The sequence below is a fragment of the Prosopis cineraria genome, unplaced genomic scaffold (assembly GCF_029017545.1).
Source record: "Prosopis cineraria cultivar Desert tree isolate PC_DT_omini unplaced genomic scaffold, ASM2901754v1 PC3, whole genome shotgun sequence".
NCBI classification, from domain to species: domain Eukaryota; kingdom Viridiplantae; phylum Streptophyta; class Magnoliopsida; order Fabales; family Fabaceae; genus Prosopis; species Prosopis cineraria.
The window spans coordinates 25,665,088-25,688,440 of record NW_026555334.1 but is presented as its reverse complement, the minus strand read 5'-3'; the positions used below and the strand labels follow the sequence as shown (position 1 = coordinate 25,688,440).

Sequence of the window (23,353 nt, the reverse complement as noted above, 5' to 3'; positions counted from 1 at the left end):
TTGCTGGCTGGAAGGAGCTGAGCTCCTAATTGATATAATGTTTAAGGAAAATTTTTATGATATAGAATTTTAAGATATTCTATTTACAGAAGAGGTTTTGTCAAGATTTTCACAAAATATAAAATAATTATTGTAATGATTAGTATCAATAGTATTAACAGGTCAGTGAATAATTGAGTACATTTTAATTAAATTAAATAAACCTTAAATTTGTGGCTTATAAGATGTATGATGTGATTCACATCCTGTATTGGTCATCCCCTATTTTTAGGGCGTGACATTTTAGATCTTGAATGTTAATTAAGTATCATTTTTTACTTAAATTATTTTCTTACATATTTTTTTTACAAATTTCATATATGATTTTACATATTTAATGCAAGGAAATAATTCCATCTTTCCCTTTCACTGTAACTTAGAATTGTAATTTGTAATTTTTTTATTGGATTAATGAGCATTCTGGACTCTAAAGTATTAAATGAAAAGTATCATGAAATTTGAACTCTTAAAATATGCAAAATAGATTTTAAATTTTTAAATTCAAAACAAATTACCCTCCACCATTGACTTATAGATAATGTTGTTAATTGTTGATTTTGTGGGATCCAATCAAATACTAATGTGATAGTCCTTTGTTAATGTGTTATCGGTTAATGAGCACTAGAGACCTTAAATCATTGCACAAGTAGCATTTTGAATCCTAAATTTTAAAATTTGGAGTAAATTATCCCATTGTTCATGTATAGAACGTTGATTATTGTGTAGATCAAATTAGGTTCAATGTGGTCTGTTGCGATGAACCCATCATTGGCCTAAGCAAATGACCTAGAATTTTTTAAAGTAACATTTTTGCTCCTTTTTTTACTATATTTTTCAAACGATTGGTATTTCATGCTTTCATATACTATATAACTTTAATTTAATCTTATTTTAAATAATATTTATTTATTTAATGGTGAAAACTTGAAATTTCATTTAAAAAAGTTTAAATATCATAGAATTTTATAGACAATAAATGCAAAAGCTAATGATTTCATCAACATATTTCAGATGTAACCAAATTTGTATATGATATATTCATTTTAAAAATTTATTTTAAATATTAATTAGTTCAATTTTAAAATTATTTCCATTTAACAACATTTTAGATTTTTATTAAGTTTTTGGTAAAATTAAGTATTATTATTTATTTAAATTATATTTTTTTCACATCCGAGATCGCATCCCATGATCCACATACTAGTTATTGATAACATTTGAATTTGAATTCACTGTTTTGTAAATTATAAGCCAATAAAATAACTTCTGTTGGCATTATCCACGTATTTATAGGCTTTACAATAACATTTTATAAACTAAAATATGATTTCACCAGGAGACGCTGATTTTCAATTTTCTTGGAGGCATTTTTACCTTTCTCTCATGTTGGCATGGACTTTTTACCTTTTTTTTTTTAATTTTTAGTTTTGCTGTATAGCTTTTTTTGTTTTCTTTCAGCCGCCGCTAAATTGCCATATTTGTGGCGTTTTTTTTTCCCCTCTCTTTTGGTAAATATATTTATACCTTTTATTTTCACCCTTTGTCTGGCAAACAAAACATTAACATTATAGGGCCACGTGACGCGAATCCAAGCCCATCGATGATCAGTACCCATACCAATGAACGGCCCATTAGTTACTCCGCCAGATGCTCGACCCAGTGCCACCGTACTCGCCGCCACCCGAAGATCCTCCTCCTGGACGATCTCAAAATCTGCACTAATCTCGTCTCCACCTTCAAGGACTCGTTCAAGCCTCAATCCATGTACAGAATGGTCCGATCGACCCCATCCCTTCTCTTCGTTGTCACTCTACTGCTCGTAGTAGCACCGGCACCATCCCAGTCCTTCTCTACTCATTTCCAGTACCGAAACCTAATATCACTCGCACACTCCCTCATGACAGGCGTCGCCAATCTCCGCGCCGCGCGGGGCGACGTCGACGGCTCTGAGCGTGCCCGGGCCATCGCCGAGAAGCTCGAGAGGGGGCTTGGCTTAGGGTTCTGGAGGGTCGTGTGGTGGGCTGGATGGGACTACGTGACGAACTTGGCGTGGAGGGACTTGCCGATGAGGGAGCTGTACGGCACCGTTTCGGACTTGAACGAGTTGCTGAGGACGGTGAGCGAGTTGAGTCGGTTGGAATCGGATGGTGCGAGAGCAGCTTGGATCGGACGGAATTACAAAAATGTAGTGAGGATCTCCAAGTCACTTTCTGGAAAGCTTCTAAAAGCATTTGGCAGATCGGTACGACCTCGATTCTTTCCTACATATCACATTCATTTACTTTTTAGTTGTAATTGTAACAATGGAATGGAAAGTGAAGATGATAAGAAATGAAATGGGAATGACAGGGGATAATGAGGGAAGTGGTGGAGACAGTGCAAAAGGAGGTGGTGGAGGGTGGATTGCTCAGAGACTGTCTTGAATTGGGAGGCAACGATTTAAAAGGCTTGATTCTGCTTCTCAAGGATTTTGCTCTCACATTTTTCCCACACTCTTCTGATACTCATGGACACTCTGATCTTTAGCCATTGCTTTGCTTTTCAGCTTTCCAGCTTTGGTTTTTAGTTTTCAAGATACTAGAGACTGTAACATGATGAACCAAATAGCTTTGCGGAATCCAAAAGAAAATATCTTACTGATACTGATTAGTGGTTCACCCAAGGATATGTAAACGGAGCAGTGTTATCAAAAACGGATCTGACCGGATCGGACCGACTTACAATCGGAAACCGACCACTCACCCAAGGATATGTAAATTGTGAATAGAGACTTAGGTGTTGGAGACAGATGTTTTATATGTGATCAAGTTTTAGAGGCTTAGGAAGATATTCAACGTGGTTAAGATAATTGGACTATTGGGCTGGGGATGGGCTTGCATTTAGTGATTAGTTGGATCAAAATTTACATAGGCTGTCATTTCTCTTCCCTTTTTTTTTTTTTTTTTTGACATTTTAATTCTTAGGTGTAACATAAATACAAATAAATGGACCAACTCACATACTACCGAAGCAGAATTTGCGGTGGATTAATATAGTTACTTGAGCGTATTTATCTCATTTCAACAATTTTAAATAATCATGTACGATCGGGCTTTCTCTATTTCTCTTCAAATGCATAACATGCAATAAATTTTGTGAAGTTAGAGGATCTGAACTCATCCGGATCTGAACTGTTAATTGACATGTTTCATCGTGATGAGGTGGTTCTCCAGTGCTGCTTCTCACATGCAGGGTTTCAATTCTGCTTTAAATTGCCATTGGATGAAAGCCTTTTAAACCCTCCTCTCTCTCTTTTGTCACTTGTTGGATTTGGCTCGTCTGCTATATCTTTTTCCAATTTCAGTTTTAAGCGTGAACATGGGCCATAGTCTTTTTTTTTTACTGTGTTTTTTTATCATCAATAGTCAAAGTTATATTTGTTGGCTGAAGAACATTGAAAAAAAAAAAAAAAAGAGTCAGTTTGCTATTGAAGCTGAAATTTCTATCAGCTTCAACCTAGACGTCAGGTATGTTTTGATGGAAGAACGTGGTGCTCACAGCTTAGCACTTGGCAGCATTGGTGGCATCAATGTAGTAGAGCGCAGAAGACTTGTTTATATTAAATTTAAATTTAAATAATTCATTTTTCTTAATCTTAATTGTTATTTTTAAAAAGTGATAATTTTAAAAACTATGGAGCATAAAAAAAAAGAAGAAAGATTATCAAATTTTTTTGGTCTGCAAAAATTATTAAATTAAATTATTAGAATAAAAAACTGCCTAATTTGAATCTAAATTAATTCTTAGTAGGTGGACAGCTCAATTGAAATTTGAAACAGCAAGAAGTCATAAATATAAGCATGTGGTAGGTTATGCAATAAAAGAATGGATAGACACCCAATCCGTAGCACGTTTGTTTTTTCTGGACAACATCCAAACCTAAGCAGTTAGCACATAATGATACTAACACTACCATTTTTTAATATTTTTTCATTTTCAACATATGATGATTAAAAAAAACACACACAACATATAGAAATTTGAAAAGAAATAGACACCACTTACTAAAATTTTAGTGCTCCTTCGTTATGGTTGATGAACTTCTAGAGGATCATTTATGCTCTCATAGGAAAATTAAATATTCCTTCTAATTCTTTTATATATATATATATATATATAAAACATATTCCTTCTAATTCTTAATAGAAGGAAAATTTGATCAATTTCACGCTTATATTAAGAAATGATAGGTATATATCCTTAAAATTCTTTAAAAAAAATGTAACTTTTTATTTTTTCCATTCTTTGTAATTAATAATTAAAATAAATTGTTGTCCAAAAATTCAAATCATAATAACTAAACAAGTGTTAAAATTTAAAAAAATTAAATACGCTAAATTTGCCTTGTGTTAAGGATAAAATAAAAAAATTTAAAATTTGCCTTTTATTAAGAATTAGAAAAGTAAGTTAAATTAATTAATTTTTTTTATTCTCTTAATGCTCGCACGTTTTCCCACTTTACTAAAGTACTTCTCACATCTTTTTTAACATAAAAAAATACGTATTTTGTTAGAGAGAGAATGTGAATAACATGACACTATGAATATGACATAATTTGTGAAATGTATTTGATAGAGTATTTTAGATAGAGTAAATGCGTTAAACTCAGTTTTGTCCATGCCTTGAACTCTTCTTGAGCAAGTCAAAATGGGTAGATTGACATTATTATTATTATTATTACTATTATTATTATTGTAAACATAGACTGATTCGATACCTCAAAGGCAAAGCTAGCATTATTGAAAAATAATTTGGAATGCAAGGGGAAAAAAAATGTTCTAGTACATATTGTTCTGTTTAATTCGATGGAGGAGTAAGTGGAAGAATTAATTTCACAAAATGATTATGATCACCGATTGAGAAGACAAGTTGAAAAGGAGAAAGCGATGCATAGAATGGAGGAGAAAAACAAGAGACTTTTTGCTTTAAATGCATAATAAATTAATAATCCGAATTCCGAACACAAGGCCCAGCATTGTTACTTGGTCTGACTTTGGCCAAATTATTCATTCAATTCTTCTACCTACTCCCATCTATTATCATACCATGATTTGGTAAACTCTTTAACTTCAAGTCTACTAGGGTTAAGTTTTTACCCAAACAAACAAAGAAGAGACTATGGCGGGGTAAAAGGAGTAGAATTTCTAATAAAAGTATAAAACTAATTAGAAGTGGTATTGGATATCAATGTTGTTTTGCTCTGTTGAGTTTGTTTGTTTTTTCAGGGTTTTTTTTTTTAGTTCTATTTTAGGCTTTATTTTTGGTGATTTTTCTTTCTTTCTTTCTTTCTTTCTTTGTGTTAGACTGCAACTTTTTGTTTTCTTGACTTCGAATTTTTTATTTATTTTTTTGGTTATTGATAAAAATGACTTTGTTTTGGCAAAAAAAATAATAATAATAATTAGGGAAAATTACTTTTACGTCCCAGGTAAGAAATTTAAAAATAAAAAATTCTCATGAAATTACAGAATTACCATGAAGTCCCATATCATCTACTAAAATTGTCAACTTGTTATATTGAAGTTGTCAATCAATACGAGAGAGTTGTTAATAGAATTGTTCAATTGACAATTAAGCAGCATTAATAATTAACTCACAAAACCTTGAAGTCCCATGTCATCAACTAAAATTATCAATTTGTTATATTGAAGTTGTTAATCAATGCTGGATAGTTGTTAATGAAATTTTTAGTTGAAATTTTTTAATAACTATCCAGCAGTAATTAAGAATTTCAGTAAAGAACATGAGATTTTAAAGTAAATTTATGATTTTATGAGTTTTTTTATATTTAAATTCTTTATATGGGAGCCAAAAGTGATTTTTCCAACCTACAAGTCTCATTCCCCTTTCTTTTTAACCCCTATATTCATTTTTCATTCAACTTTGGTCCTTTGGTTACCTCCCCATTCTTCTCTTCGCTTTAATTCCCTTTCATAACTTAAATGTTTATCCTTTTATCAGTCCTTTTTCCCTCTCTCCTCGTACAGCAAAATATTCATCTGATCTCGTGTAATCTGATCAGCATTTACGTTCATCTGTAATTTTCTATACGTGGAAGCTCAAGTCAACGAAGGTTGATTGGGGGGTTATTGTTCCAATACAATGTAGTAATCTCGTGTTGTTGTAACTTGTGAACCTCACCCAACATTTGACCTTACCATGCCATGCTCACCACCTCATTAAATATTTCATCACCATCCGATCACTGATCCCAATTCTTGAATTCAATTTCAGATCACCCTCCCATCTGATTTCAATCTTTTGTTTTCTTCTCCCTCTAGTTATAAAGTAGAGTTTTAAAATTTTATTTTGGTCTTAAATATGGGACAAAAATATAGCACTTCCTCTGTCTCAAATTATAAGTCACTTTTAAAGAAGTTTCTCTATTTCAAAATATAAGACACTTTGGATAAATTAAGGTTTCATTAATGCGCCAATTTCAATATTACTCTTTCTCTTTTTATAATTAATTTTTGTCCCTTTTCTTTTTAATATATTAAATGATGGGTATTTTTAAAAATTTATATTTTTGTTTTGAAAAAATAAGATTGTTAGGTGTATTTAATGAGGTTTATTGATGTGTAAAATTTGATCTAAAAGTATCTTATAATTTGAAACAAAAAGAATAGGAGTTATTTTCTATAGTTTCAGCCACACTCATAATTAAATCCTCACTCCATCCTAATCGTGAGTGTTATCAACACCCTGCTATTCTTAGTTACAAGTTAATTATGAGGTTAATATTGATAACCACAGTTAAATAAGGTTGCCACTTCTAGCTATACGTACATCAGAGCGCCAGTATAAATTATGGGCATTACTGAATTTTCTTTATATAAACATATTTATTACTACTTTTTTCGCAATATTTCTTTTAAAATATACTATTTTTATATTAAATTATAAGACACTTTTAAAAAAATTAAATTTATCAAAATTTAAGACACTTTGAGAAAATTGAAATTTCTTTACATAAGCTTCCAATAGTATCCATTCTTTTTTTTTTCTATTTAATTTCTGTTCCTATCTGTTTTTAATATATTAAATAAAATGTGTTTTTAAAAGTTTATATTTTTATTTTAAAATAATAAAATTTTTAAATATATTGAATAAAATTTATTAATATATAAAAAATTATTTAAAAATATTTTATAATTTGAAAGGAGGGAAATATCAATTTTTGACAAGGGTAATAAAATGTTCGCCCCATGCCACCATACGGTGCGACGCTGAGAGCTACGGTTTCAGTGATTAACTATTCTGACCTACTATGACATGGTTACTCGGTTCTTATATACTTTCATTGATTGCATTTTTTATTTGAGACTTCTTAACCCCTAGTATTGTGACGTATCAGTAAAAATACTGATGACATAAAGGAAGAAATATATTAAAGTTTCACAAAAAAAAAATAATTATTACAAAATTTATTGTCAATAATCTCATGTCAATTATTAATAAATTTTGCAGTAATTAATTTTTATATATAGGACCTATATGTAAATTTTTTAATATAAAAGTTTTCGTATAATAGGTATGCAGATGCATAAACGCCTATTGTTCCCTACACGTAAAAAGGAATTAAATATGGACAATTTGAAGTTCGTACAGATAACATACTTATCTCAGAATTTATCCCGCGAGGAGAGAAAACCCAGTTACTGTCTAGATGTTGCTCAGTTTAGAGACCAAATGATTTTAGTACTAAGTATCAAGTCCACATGGTTGTATCTACACACATCTATATCGACACTAGAAAAAATTTAATGAGACAGTGACTGGTATATGTCATCTTGGACTGAGGGAGGAGTATATAGTACCATATATAAACACACTTTTTCCAATGAAGAAATAAAAATTCATAACAGATATAAGTTCTTCCATTCTAGGGTGGTTAATTGTTACAACATAATTGATGGGCGCTAGAGAAACAAATATTTGAACGTATCAAAATATTCCTAGCTAAAATATAAGTCATAAGTGGTCCTTATCATAATCGGTTGAAAACTTGAAATTGACTACGTGATCCATCATCAGGGTCATTATCATAAAATCCAGCAAAACATGACAGATAAATTGAGATGAATGAATTGACTGAATTGGCTTCCTCCCTTCCAGGGCCTGTTCTCTTCCAGCCACTTAATAAACTGACTGTGTCATTACGAAGTTAAGTCTTATAATTGTTCACCAGAGTCTGGCATTGTAAAAGAAGTTGACCTGACACCAATTAACAGAAAACGAATGAGAAGATATATTCTGCCATTATCAGTCTCTCAAATTTCATACTGCTAATTTCAGTGGTTGATTTAGAGTGAAGGCAACCATGATTTGTGATCATATTGGCTAAGTGTTTTCTCATGAATCTTTACTTTTGACAAAAATGGTCGGTCTTTGAAGCATTAGAAGAAATTAGTTATGTGAAGTTGTGAACAACCTAACTAGCAAATACCAAGCAACATCGCTGAGGATTGATAATGTTTTACCCTACCTACTAGACTAAATACAAAGTGGGGAGCACTTTCGCTCATTACAATTTCATCCTCAATGCGGGACAAAATAACATGATGGTGCCTCGTGTGGCAGAACTAAGCATCACGAGCCCATCCGTGCTGCCAAAGCCCATAACAGACACATCATTTTGCAATATACAGAGCTTGATTGTCAATCAAGTATTTTACACTCAAATTCCTATAAATACCATCACTGGAAATTACATCTATACATTAAAGTCAGGGCATAGCAAGAATATATCAGATTAGATGAAAGAGGTGAGGGTGCCGCTGCTCTCTTCACACAGTCTCACATTATATCCGCGTCTATTTAATGCTCCTAACAAACACTCCCAACCGTAAAAGCAATTAAGGATGGCCCTAGCTAGGACCTGCTACTATATATGAACACTTTTTGAAGTTCCTCATTCACTCTCACACATACATATCTACCTACTAAACTCACTACCACTTTCCATCTCTCTCCCACTACTAGCTACCATTCGTTTCTGCATTTCTTGCTTCAATGGCAGCCGGGAAGCTCATAAGGCAGTCGATGACGAGTGCGGTGGCTGTGGCGATGGTTCTATCTTTGTTTGCTGGGGTTGGAGCTGAACCACAAGTACCTTGCTACTTCATTTTCGGGGATTCTCTGGTGGATAATGGGAATAACAATGCGCTGCAATCTTTGGCCAGAGCTGATTATCTGCCCTATGGGATTGACTTTAATGGTGGACCGACCGGAAGGTTTTCCAATGGGAAGACTACTGTTGATGTAATTGGTAAGTTTGTTCCCCAGTCACTTTCTTGAGTATGATTCATAAAAGTTTCATCATACTAAACATGTCACTTCACGTTCCAGTCACTTTCTTAATTCACAAGCAAACGTTTTGGGCACTTAATGCTGAGAAGTCACATTAGTGTTCCTCTTGAATTTTCTTTGTGATTGTCATCATTGCAATTCTCAGTACCTTTATCTTTCACCTGTAATCATAATTGTTCATTGAAATGCTCTGCCTGACTATATACCCATGATTAAGCTCTCCGGTTAATAGCAACAGGATGACAATTATTATCAAAGCTAATTCAGATAAAAATACCTGCCGAAGGCATGTTAACTTTAAGCAAGGCTCTAAGGGGCATATTCCGTCTTACCAATAAAAATAATTCAGACAAGTAACATTGTTGTAAATGTATTAAATTATAAATCTTGAATACGATTTCTGGTTCTACTCTGTCATATGATTTACAGTTCTTGGGGTGTGTGCCTCCCTTTAATTCCAAGCACATGAGTTTGCTTGTGGCATTTAATATTCCATTCAATAAAAAAGCTAAGAGGGACAAAAAGCAGGTAAAGAAAAACAGCATCGCCAGAAAAACTTTAATGCTAGATCGAAAGCCACCATGATGCAATAGTCCGTATTTACAGTGCTCAAGTTTTTTCTATTGTCTAACTTACTGCTGAAAATTGGACAGCTGAGCTTTTGGGGTTCGATGATTACATACCTCCCTATGCTGCAGCCAGAGGCCAAGACATACTCAAAGGAGTTAATTTTGCGTCTGCAGCTGCAGGGATTAGAGAAGAAACTGGACAACAGCTGGTATATATATTTTTTGTTTCTATTAGCTTCTATGGCCATGTGACCAATTCTATTTTTCATTTGCAGTTCTGCACTCATTCAATGCTGTCCCTTAATCATCTTTTATTTGCAGGGAGGGCGTATCAGCTTTAGTGGGCAGGTGCAGAATTACCAAAACGCAGTGTCTCAAGTGGTAGAATTACTGGGAAGCGAGGACGCAGCTGCAAATCACTTGAGCAAGTGCATATACTCAATTGGAATGGGTAGCAATGATTACCTTAACAACTATTTCATGCCTCAATTCTATACCAGCAGCAGGCAGTTCTCAACAGACGAGTATGCTGATGTTCTTATCGAAGCCTATAGCCAGCAAATCAAGGTGAGTCCAATGTTGTCTTTGTTTCTTCCCCTTTTTTAAACCGCAGAACTTCAGCGAACCATTTTCAATCACAAGCTGAACTGTCTTGTTTCTGTGATTTTCAGAATTTGTATAACTACGGAGCAAGGAAATTGGTGCTATTTGGGATTGGTCAGATAGGGTGCAGCCCCAATGAATTGGCCCAGAATAGCCAAGATGGTTCAACCTGTGTTGAAAGAATCAATTCAGCAAACCAAATATTCAACAGCAGATTGAAATCCCTCGTTGATCAGGTTAACACCCAGCTTCCAGATGCAAAGGCCATCTACATCAATTCTTATGGCATCTTTCAAGATGTAATGAACAATCCTACAGCCTACGGTAACTAGCCTAGTCTTCCACCCTAGATCATTTCCCGTCACTTTCTCGAGAATTCCATGAAATTAGTACTCACCCTCATCGTTTTTATCCCTTCTGGACATGAATTTTCAGGGTTTTCGGTTACAAACGCTGGGTGCTGCGGAGTAGGAAGGAACAACGGCCAGATTACGTGTCTGCCCTTTCAAACTCCATGCGCGAACAGGAGGGAGCACCTGTTTTGGGATGCTTTTCATCCAACAGAGGCCGGAAACGCCGTTGTTGCAAGGAGAGCTTACAGTGCGGAATCTGCATCGGATGCTTACCCGATCGATATCCGCCGCTTAGCTCAGATCTGAAGATGGACACGCCAAGCTAGTGTAGTGTGGGTCACGAAATGTGTCGCAATTATCAGAGTATGCTTGTGTTGTGTGTAGCTTTTGTTCCCGAATGTTACATAAGATATGTATTGCCTCTCTCATTTTCCACGTGAACATGTTAAATGTTTATGTTTATGAGTCCGCGTTCCAAGTGTACTTATCATAAAATTTGCATGACTTTGAATTAAATATCCATGCTGAAATATTATACTCAATCCGATCTATTGATAAGTCATAGTTAAAAAAATCTATTTAATCTTATTTATAAATTACAGTGTGATTTTTTAAATAATATTTAAAATTTATTTTTAAAATTATTCTTTATGAAAGAGAAAATTTTATGATATTATTTTTTAAATTTATTATATAAAAATATATTTGAAATTTTACACACTTTTATTTCTTATATTTTTTATATTAGTATTAATAAAATTGATAGAAATGATTTATAAAGAAGATTGAATGAGTAATTGTATGAAGTCTTTCATTATTTAAATTTTAATAATAATACTTATAGACAATTATTCCCTCCGTTAACGAATGTAAAATATTTTTTAAGGAGTTAGATATTAAAAAATATAAAATATTTTTGGTTTTTTAAAATATAATTATTGCCTTTTCTTTAAAAGTGTCCCTATTTAATAAATTACTTTATACTTTCTCTGTTTCTATTTATAAGAGAAACTATTACCTTTAATTTTTTTATATAAGAAAAATCATATTTTCAATAGGCATTTATTACAAACTTTTTAAATTACCTCTCATAATTTTATCATTCATAAAGGGAATTGTAGTTCAATTTTTTTATTTTCAAACACAATTAATATAGTTAATTAATTTTTTTAAACTATATAATGTAGTTTTTTTCTTACAAATAGAAATAGAGGGAGTATTTATTTTAAGATATTTATAGGTATACAGATAATAAAAATAAAATTAATTTAAAAATAAATAATTATTTTATTAATATAAAATTTGATTAAGAATATTTTATATTTTTTAATAAAAGAATATATGCTTTTTTGTTTTTAAAGGACTAACTCTGATGTGATTGTGATGCGATGTTGCCGATTAAAATAAGCAAATTCATTAAGAACGTAAGGAACCGTGTAGATATTTTTTTTAATTATGCGTTTCCGACTATATAGAGACATTAATGAAACTCACTTGACCTTAATACCCAAGATTGACAAGTAAGAAACCATTCGATACTTCAGGCCCATCTTTTTAGGCAATGTGAGTTATAAAATCATTTCAAAGGTGCTGACTCTACGATTAAAAAGGATTATGGACAAAATTATTGGTCAACGTCAGGACAGTTTTATAGTAAGGAGATAGAGCAATAATAATATTATAATAACTTAAAAATTCATACACTCATTGAAAAAGACTAAAAAGAAAAATGATTTTTTGTCAGTAAAAATTGACCTTAAAAAAACCTATAATAGACTTGAGTATAGCTCATTATTTTGAAGAAGTGGGCATCCAGGAGAGTCTTTTACAGTTAAATCAAACATGCTTTGAAAGTTCAAAGTTCAAAATTCTTTAAAATGGAGGACCATTGGAATCTTTTAACTCTTTAAGGGAAATTCGACAAGGGGATCTTCTATTCCCTTATATTTTAACTCTGCATGAAAAGACTCAGCTAGATGAGGTTAGTAATGGCAATTGGAAAACCAATTAAATTAAAAAAAAAAAAATGATCCACCGATCTCCCACCTATTTTTTGTGGACGACCTTATTTTATTTGGGGAGGCAACTAGTGACCAAGTGGAAATGATGAATTTGTGCTTAGAAAAGTTCTGCCAAGCTTTAGGACAAAAAGTTAACAAGAACAAGACACGCATGTGCGTTTCCAAACATGTACACATTACTAGATCTCTGAATCTGAGTCAAATATTGGGTGTGATGCTTAACTTTTGACCTTGGAAAGTACCCCAAGATACCTCTCCTCCATAAAAGAACCCCTTGCCAGATTTATAAGCCTATTGTTGATAAAGTCAGAAAGAGGCTCACAGGTTGGAAAGTTAAATTCCTGAACTTAGTAGGGAGAACTACCTTGATCAAATCTGTGATTGCTGTAATGCCAAGTTACCACATGCAGACTGGTCTAATACCTGATAAGATTTTAAAGGAAATTGAAAAGATCAGTCGATCATTCTTATGGGGTAGTAGAGATGATAATCAAAAAATCCACTCCGTTAATTGGAAAGATGTTCAACAAAACAAAAGCCAAGGAAGTCTAGGAGTAAAGGATTTGGAGACTCAAAATAAAGCTTTTATGCTTAAAATATGCTGGAATTTGGTTACTAGAAGAAATTCCTTGTGGGTTCGTGTGTTGAGATCTAAATACCATTGTGGGGATGCTAATTACCCAAAGGTAAAACAAAAATCAGGTGCTTTTGAGATTTGGAAAAGTATTTGCAAAGTCCGGAATTTGTTTTCCTAAAGGTTAGGGAGGAGGCTCATTTCTAGCTACCAAACTTCCTTTTGGTATGATTGCCGGTCCAACCTTGAAGAACCTTCGATAAATTATGTTGCTTCCTTACCAGAAGTACCTATTCAGGTTAATGCTGTTGTTTCTGATTTCTTCTCACCTAAGGGTATGTGGGACATTCCTAAAATGCTGATTTGGCTTCATCCTAACATTGTTAATCAGATCATTAGCACTCGTGTCCCAAGAGAGAGAGAGAGAGAGGGAGAGGATATTTATTTTTGGAAACCATCCACTGATGGTTCCTTTTCTATTGGATCTGCATATTCTTCTCTTTTTACAGGTAATGTTCAGCAACATAACAACGCAAGTAAATATTCTTCTCTTTTTGTGGCTGCTAGCTAAGAACAAACTTCATACTTTACAGCTAAGGACGAGAAGAGGTATTTCGGAGTCAGATCTTTACCCTTTTGGATGCACGTCAGCTGAATCGGCCATGCATGGGGTGCGAGATTGTGAAGTTGCACGGGAAATTTGGACTGACCTCCTTAATCCGGAGTCAAGGACATGCTTCAACAACTTAGAAGGAATGGAGTGGCTAAAGTGGAATGACAAAAATAATCCTAGCACGTTCAGTAATTCTAAAGTCAGCTAGCCAACACTATTCACCTATATTTGCTGGGAATTATGGGTACTCATTGTTTTGAAGAAGTGGGCATCCAAGGGAGTCTTCTACAGTTAAATCAAGCATGCTTTGAAAGTTTGAAGTCAAAATTCTTTGAAATGGGGAACCATCAGAATCTTTTAACTCTTCAAGGGGGATTCAACAAGCGAATCTTATATCCCCTCATATTTTCACTATATGCATGGAAAAACTCAACTATTTGATAGAGTATGAGGTTAGTAATGGCAACTGAAAACCAATTAAATTAACAAAAAATGATCCACCAATCTCCCACCTCTTCTTTGTGGATGACTTTATTTTATTTTGGGGAGGCAACTAGTGACCAAGTGGAAATGATGAATTTGTGCTTAGAAAAATTCTGCCAAGCTTCAAGACAAAAAGTTAACAAGAACAAGACATGCATGTGCGTTTCCAAACATGTACACATTACTCGAGCTTTGAATCTGAGTCAGAAATTGGGTGTGATGCTAACTTGAGACCTTGGAAAGTACCTCAGGATACCTTTCCTCCATAAAAGAACCTCTTGCCAGATTTATAAGTCTATTGTTGATAAAGTCAGAAAGAGGCTCGCAGGTTGGAAAGGTAAATTCCTGAACTTAGTAGGGACAACTACCTTGATCAAATCTGTGATTGCTGCAATGCCAAGTTACCATATGCAGACTGGTCTAATACCTGATAAGATTTTAAAGGAAATTGAAAAGATCAATCGATCATTCTTATGGGGTAGTGAAGATGATAATCAAAAAATCTGAAAGATGTTCAACAAAACAAAAGCCAAGGAGGCCTAGGAGTAAAGGATTGGGAGACTCAAAATAAAGCTTTTATGCTTAAAATATGCTGGAATTTGGTTTACTAGAAGAAATTCCTTGTGGGTTCATGTGTTGAGATCTAAATACCATTATGGGGATGCTAATTACCCAAAGGTTAGGGAGGAGGCTCATTTCTGGCTGCCAAACTTCCTTTTGGTATGATTGCTGGTCCAACCTTGAAGAACCTTCGATAAATTATGTTATCTCCTCACCAGAAGTACCTATTCAAGTTAATGCTGTGGTTTCTGCTTTCTTCTCACCTGAGGGTATGTGGGACATTCCTAAAATGCTGATTTGGCTTCATCCTGACATTGTTAATCAGATCATTAGCACTCATGTCCCAAGAGAGAGAGAGAGAGGGAGAGGACATTTATTTTTGGAAACCATCCACTGATGGTTCCTTTTCTATTAGATCTGCTTATTCTTCTCTTTTTGTAGGTAATGTTCAGCAACATAACAACACAAGTAAATGTTTCTGGAAATGGAGAGTGCCGGAGAAAATGAAGACCTTCTTGTGGCTGCTAGCTAAGAACAAACTTCATACTTTACAGTTAAGGTCGAGAAGAGGTATTTTGGAGTCAGATCTTTACCCTTTTGGATGCACGTCAGCTGAATCGGCCATGCATGGGGTGCGAGATTGTGAAGTTGCACAGGAAATTTGGACTGACCTCCTTAATCCGGAGTCAAGGACGTGCTTCAACAACTTAGAAGGAATGGAGTGGCTAAAGTGGAATGACAAAAATAATCCTAGCACAGTCAATAATTCTAAAGTCAGCTGGCCGACACTATTCACCTATATTTGTTGGGAATTATGGGTACGCAGATGTAAAAGATTATTTGATTGGGATCACAATATACAACCTGTCAATGCATATGGAAAGCAACAAATGATGGGCATCTGTCTGGGAAAATTAATCCTCATGGGAAATTTGAACAATCAAAAGTTTTTTGGAAACCACAAAGAGAAGGTTTTGTGCGATTAGATACAGATGGCTCAACTCCAATTGGTGGTAATGCATCTTATGGAGGAGCTATGTGGGATCACCAAGGCCAATGAATCTCAGGTTTCAGTTATAAGCTAGGTGTTTACCCGTCAACTATAACGAAAGTCTTAGGAATTGATAAAGGCCTTGAATTATGTTGGTTCCACAATCTAAAAAGTATAGAAGTTTTCTATGACAGTGCTGAAGCTATAAATATCATCACAAGACCTCACCAGCAACCTCATCCCTACCAGGACATTATTGCTCAGGCTGTGAGTTTAATGAGAAGAGATTGGAATGTTTTCATTAATTTCATGTATAGAGAAATTAATTCTCTTGCTGATCAGCTTGCTAAGTTTGGTCAAACTTTAGTTAATGATTTTTGTATCTTTGATCATAAACCATCTTTCTTAGAAGATGGAGTATGATGATGGATTGTTTTGTTTTAGTTTGCTTAGGTTTCAGCTTTTCCTTCTGTAATGTTCTTGGATTTCTTTTCTCTGTACCCTTTGCTCTGTTGGAATGAAGTTTTTCAGAATTTAGTTAAAAAAAAAAAGATATGAATATAGAGAGAATCATTAGAAGGATGTCCATAAAAGTTGAAGCTTTTGAAAATTTAATTTATTATTAAATGAATGGAAACATTAATTTATGATTTGTTGCTTTAATGGTGATTACCTTAATGATAATTAGATTTATTTTAAAAACTATATATCAAAACTTTGAAATAATAAAAAATAGTAAACATTAAATATTTAGTTACTAATTTCATATTATGTTGAAGCCATCAAGGCATTAGAAGTTATTGTCAATTAAAAATGATCCATAATTATAAAAATCATGGTTGAAAAATTTGACCTATTCAGCCATTTATCTTGATGCCAAAGAAAGATACACCTTGGTTATTACGCAAATAACCGAAGCCCAATAAACTCTGTACATATTCCTTTTTTATTTTTCTTCTTCTTCTTCAATTACAATGGAAATGAAGAGGCTTGCAAGAAAGCTCACTAAAGAGCTACCTTCAAACAAAAAGCAGGGGTTAATCAAAAGATTAAAACTTACTCACTCTGTCCAAAGCAAACCTAGCCAAAAAGTGAACGCAAAAATTTGCCTTTATAAACATAAAGTTTAACAATAGATATCAATCTCTATAGAGGAGGAAATGAGCCTATGTGATAATATTCACATGGGGTAAAATTCTTAATTATATCTTTGAGGAGAAGGTTCAACACATCTGAACAGTTAGCAAAAACATTGACTTTCTTCAACCCCATATCCCAACATAGTTAAAAGCCATAAATAATTCCAAACAATTTAATCACATCAATTGGATAATGGCCTGCGCAAACATTAAATCCAAAGCTTAAGGGATTATTTAAAATTATTTTTATTTTATTATTCTAAGAACTAATGTTTTGTAAAACATGTTTTGAGAATAAAAAAATAATAAAAATATTTTTTTTTTCATTCTTCCTTATTTTTCAGAATAATAATCTTAGAACACCTGAAAATTGTTTTAATTTTTCTGTTCTTCAGAACAATATTTTATTTTTTTATTTTCTAAAATATTTTTTAAAAATACATTACTAAATAAATTTTTTTTATTCTTTTATTTTAAAAAATAAAAGTTTATTTTTAAAATAGGTTACTAAATAGGTCCTAAATCTTTACATTGGAGCGGGCTACATTTGTATAAAGTTCAAAGCGAACCAGAGCTTATGTCTTTACGGCTAACGAACAATGTTTTTTTGGGCCAAATGCGGACAATGTGACTCCATATATGATATGCTTCCTCACACACACTATGTGAGGAAATTAAATCAATTCAATGATTGGTTCACTTTGTAAATTTAAATCCAACCCAACATTTTGAAGCGATAGAAAACTAATAACGGTGAAAATTTACAACATGGGCTGACGCTGCCTAACATGTGAGGCCAGAAAAAATAATTTGAAAAAAAAAAGGAAAAGAAGAAAAGAAGAGAAAGAAGGATAAAGAAAAAGAGGGGGAAGGGGGAATCTGCCTGGAAAAAGAACACGAATTAATTAGTTTTATAATAAAATAATATAAAGATTACAATAAAAATATTAGTTAGTTTTTAACGCTACCTGTAAATTGACTGAATTAGGAAAGTGAAGCACTTGAAAAAAAAATTTGCTGGACAACATGACATTTTACTTCTGTATACGTCTCTCCCAGTACTTGATATTAATTCAGTTAGCTCACGCTTACAAGCATAACTCTTTCTAAGAGGAACCAATTTATTTTTTGTTAGAATTTTAAATTAATTTTCACCCATGATTAGTCATAACTCTGATTATGATGAGTTGACCAGAATCTAATATTAATGTGTGATTAATAGCTAGAAAAAGAAACGATCCTCCATTATAATTGCGATTATTCCAATCAACATATTTCTTCCATAATGAGTCAAATTAATGATGATTGAATTTTTTTTTTTATACAGAAACCTCCTTTCACTATAAATAGTGATAAGAGGCTAGAGGTAGAACATACACCAAAGTAAACAATTCTCTAATTTGTTTTTTCTCTCACTCTCTTTCTCTCTTTTGGTGTATTTGTTGTGCATCATAGTATAGATTTTAATAGTCTAAACTTGTGTGGGTAGTTGGATAGATTTTGCTACACTCGGATCTGATAAGACTTTGGCCCGACTCTTTATATTCAGTTTATTATATTTTAATATTCCTTCACTTTTAATTTAATCCATAAGTCAAAAGGAAAAACAGAGTCTAAACTAAGTACAAGGGCAATTACATTAAAACGAACTTTGTTGAAGCGATGGGTGTGGTATGTTTCACATTGGGGTAATTTGTAATAAACTAATTGCCGAGGGAATTTGCTTAAATGCTGGGGTGGGTTAGAAATGAGGTGTCATGCAACAGCTGAAAAGAGTGCGTATTTTCGGACTAATAACAGACTGGCAAGGAAAATAATAGAAAAAATGACAATTGGAGACTCCTTAAAAATATTAATGACAATTATAGATTTTAAATTATTAAAATTTCAATAATAAATCATGATCATTACTTGTAATAAATTATTTTTAATGAATTGGTTTGGAATTCACAACAGATTTTTATAAATTCCAAGCTAAGGCTATGAAGATTCTCAAATATATTTAGTTGATTTCTCAAATGATAGCAAAAAAAAAAATTATAAGTGATTAACTTATGATTCACAACTAACTTTCATAAATTCTCAATTGACGTTACAAATTATTTTAATTATATTTTGTAGGTTTCTCAAGTGATTTATCTACATATTGCTTGCAAAAAAAAAAAAAAAACCACAAAGTAATTGACTTGCAACTTACAGTTGAATAAATTCTTATAAATTTTCAATTAATATTACAAATAATTTTAAGTATATTTTCTTGATTTTTCAAGTAATTTATTTGTATATTGACATTAAAAAAATTAAGATTCACAATTAATTCTCATAAATTTTTAATTGACGTTATAAACAATTCTAAGTATTTTTTTATTTTTTAATTGATTGTTTATATTTTTTTTAATTACAAGTAAGAATTATAGTCCTATTTGTCATTGTTCCAAAATAATGTTTCAGGATTCAAAGGTCAGAAAAGTTCAGGCCAACTTAAAAAAGAAAAAAAAAAAGGTTAGAAATGCTTGTTGTGGCCCAACGGAAAGTTTGCCAGTTTGCACTAGCAGAGGCAGGAGGGACTCGTGAATTTGGCTTCAGCTTCTTTGATTTACCCGATGGATATCATTACAATGTCCGCATATAATGCATAAAATCCGGCATTCACTTACTCTATGGATACCACCTATTTACTTTGTCAGATCACTCGCCCAATGACTTCATGCTGCTAATTTCAGTGCTTGATTTAAGGATGAAGGCAAGCATGTGTGACAATAACATATCACCATATTTCCTATGTGTTTCTGACGAATCTTAGTTTTGACATTAATAATCTATCTTATGAGGCAACAGAAGAAATAAATCATCAGTTCCATGAAAAAGCTCAACTCAGACAACGTTATAATTTCATCCCAATGCAGGACAAAATAATATGATGGTGCTCATATACATTATGAACACATCTGTTCTGCTCTGCATAGAACTGGATGGCCATGTTGTGTCTGCTCAAATCCTCATGATACCATTACTGCAGCTTTTCTCACGCAGTTAATGCTCCTAACGAACACTCCCAATTGTTTAAGCAGTTAAAGATGGCTATAGCTAAGACCTACCATATATGCATAGTTTTTGAAGTTCCTCATTCCCTCGCACCCATACAAATCTACCAACCTAAGCTCACTAACTCTCTCCATCTCTCCCACTACGTGCTACTGTTTATTTCTCCATTATTTGTTGCTTCAATGGCAGCTGGGGAGCTCATAAGGAAGTGGATGATTAATACAGTGGCTGTGGGGGTGGTTCTTTCTTTCTTTAGTGGGGTTGGGGCCAAACCACAAGTACCTTGCTACTTCATTTTTGGGGATTCCTTGGTGGATAATGGGAATAACAATGTGCTGCAATCCTTGGCTAGAGCTGATTACATGCCTTATGGGATCGACTTTAATGGTGGACCGACTGGAAGGTTTTCCAACGGGAAAACTAATGTTGATGTAATCGGTGCGCTTCCCTCTCAGTTACCTTAAGTAGCTTATAAAAAGTGTAGTCATACTAGAAACGTCCCTTTACATTCCAGTCACTTTGTCGATTCAGTTATAAATTTTCTTGTACTTGCTGTTCAGAAAATCACATATCAGTGTTTCTTTTTGCATGTGCTTGTAATTCTCAGTACCCTTTATCTTCGTCTATAATCATCATTGTTCACTGAAATAGTGTGATAGTCTTTGCCTGATCCATACACTATTGCTTAAGCTCTCAGGTAAATAGCTACTAGATGACAAGTATCATGCTAACGTTCAGAAAACAAGGAAAATAGTTTAGTTAATTAGTTGAGTAACATTTTGTAAATACATGGGGACACAATTATAAATCAAGAATCTTCTTCTGGTTTAACCATCATATGAGTTACTCTTCTTGATGTGTGCGCCTTCCTTGTATTTCCAAGAACATGATTTTTACTGTCATGGTTCTTGGACTTTGTGGCATTTTAATGTTCTATTGACTAAAAGCTAAGAGAGGAGAAACGCAGATATAGTAAAACAGCCCCAGCAGGAAAACTTTTACCATTTTCTAAATACAAACAGAAAAATTTTACTAGTATATCTGAATTCACCAATAGTATGAAATAATATATCGATCACTAAACTTACTGTTGAAAATTGACAGCTGAGCTCTTGGGGTTCGATGATTACATACCTCCCTATGCTACAGTCACAGGCCAAGACATACTCAAGGGAGTTAATTATGCATCTGCAGCTGCAGGGATTAGAGAAGAAACTGGACAACATTTGGTACATTTTGATTCCATCAGCATGACATCTTCTATTGTCATGACACCAATTATATTCTTCACTGGTCACGTGTAATTGATTTGTTCTTTTTTTTTTTGCAGGGAGCGCGCATCAGCTTTAGTAGGCAGGTGCAGAATTACCAAGACACAGTTTCGCAAATAGTAGAAATACTAGGAGACGAGAAATCAGCATCAAATCACTTGAGAAAGTGCTTATACTCAGTAGGAATGGGTAGCAATGATTACCTTAACAACTATTTCATGCCTCAATTCTATTCCAGCAGCAGGCAGTTCTCACCAGTCGAGTATGCTGATGTTCTTATTGAAGCATATGCTCAGAAACTCAGGGTTAGTCTAAAGTTCCCTCTGTCCTTTCCCTTTTTCAAAACTCAGATCTTCAATTACAAGCTGAACTGTCTTGCTTTTGTATTATTGTACAGTGTTTGTATAGCTATGGAGCAAGGAAAATTGTGCTATTTGGGATTGGTCAGATAGGGTGCAGCCCAAATGAATTGGCCCAGAATAGCCAAGATAGCACAACCTGTGTTGAAAGAATCAATTCAGCGAACCAAATATTCAACAACAGATTGAAATCCCTCGTTGATCAACTCAACAAGCAGCTGTCAGATGCAAGGTTTATCTATATCAATTCTTATGGCATCTTTCAAGATATACTCAGCAACCCTTCAGCCTACTGTAAATACTAACTACTCTCCACCCAAGAACATTTTCAAATGATATTTTCCGTCACTTTCTCGAGAATCGCGTCCTATTATTACACACTCTCATCGGTTTGTTTCTTTTTAACTTGGACATAATTTCTTAGGCTTTAGGGTCACCAATGCCGGGTGCTGCGGGGTGGGAAGGAACAATGGTCAAATCACATGTTTGCCTTTGCAAATTCCATGCCAGAACAGGAGGGAGTACTTGTTTTGGGATGCTTACCATCCGACTGAGGCGGGAAACGCCATTATTGCAAGCAGAGCTTACAGTGCTCAATCTTCATCCGATGCTTATCCGATTGATATTCGCCGCTTAGCTCAGATCTGAAGATTGACGTAGACGCGACGCTTGCGGAGCACAAAGTGTGTAGCGATTGTCTGCAATGCTTTGAACGTGGAGGAATTATTCCGTAAGCATCATGTTATTCAATCGTTTTCCAGTAACATTAAATACTTCTTTCGTTTAAAAGTGCGAGCATCGTAAATTTAATTTTACGTTTTAATAAAATAATTATTTATTTTTAAATTAATAATATCTTTTTATATTTATTCTTATTTAATAAAATATTTTACTTTAAAATAAATATAAAGTGATTTATTTATAGAGATATTTTTGGCAAAAATGCAATAATTAAACCTCAAAATACTAAAAATGTCTTATATTTTTTAACATTCAACCTCACAAAAAATGCCTTACATTTTTGGGTAAAGGTTCAAATTTAATCATGCACTATTTTTTCAAGAGCATCTAGTAATCTAAACTATCAAATGGTGCAAAATAAATCCTCAACTTTTAAAAACAGAGCATCTAGTAGCTCGCCATTAACTTCACTTAACAAACATTATGTGAGATCAACAATGACACATGACACTCCACAAGTACTCCACGTTAGCATGTGTAAAAGTGTAAATTTAATCACGAATTATTTTTTGAAGAGTACTAAGTAGCTTCTATTATAAAAAACGGATCATCCAACACCTTTTTATCAATTTTAACCAAATATCGTTTATTTTTAGACTTATGAGACCCACAACGCATCAATCTGTCTAATCTTCTTACC

General features: G+C 33.4%; 3 protein-coding genes across 3 annotated transcripts; all 3 read left to right on the top strand.

Moving 5' to 3' along the window:
• Positions 1-1,639: 1,639 nt before the first annotated feature.
• Positions 1,640-2,963, top strand: LOC129305474 (uncharacterized). Its single transcript, XM_054945496.1, has 2 exons — positions 1,640-2,281; positions 2,389-2,963. Exons 1-2 carry the CDS (start codon positions 1,640-1,642, stop codon positions 2,563-2,565), a joined length of 819 nt encoding a protein of 272 aa, XP_054801471.1. The 3' UTR covers positions 2,566-2,963.
• A 6,127-nt stretch (positions 2,964-9,090) lies between these two features.
• On the top strand, positions 9,091-11,377 carry LOC129306684 (GDSL esterase/lipase At5g45670-like). Its single transcript, XM_054947389.1, has 5 exons — positions 9,091-9,349; positions 10,044-10,168; positions 10,281-10,526; positions 10,631-10,886; positions 10,998-11,377. The coding sequence occupies exons 1-5, from the start codon at positions 9,094-9,096 to the stop codon at positions 11,219-11,221; spliced, it is 1,107 nt and encodes a 368-aa protein (XP_054803364.1). The 5' UTR covers positions 9,091-9,093; the 3' UTR covers positions 11,222-11,377.
• A 9,147-nt stretch (positions 11,378-20,524) lies between these two features.
• LOC129305473 (GDSL esterase/lipase At1g29660-like) lies at positions 20,525-22,684 on the top strand. Its single transcript, XM_054945495.1, has 5 exons — positions 20,525-20,780; positions 21,447-21,571; positions 21,673-21,918; positions 22,011-22,266; positions 22,397-22,684. The coding sequence occupies exons 1-5, from the start codon at positions 20,525-20,527 to the stop codon at positions 22,618-22,620; spliced, it is 1,107 nt and encodes a 368-aa protein (XP_054801470.1). The 3' UTR covers positions 22,621-22,684.
• Positions 22,685-23,353: the final 669 nt, after the last annotated feature.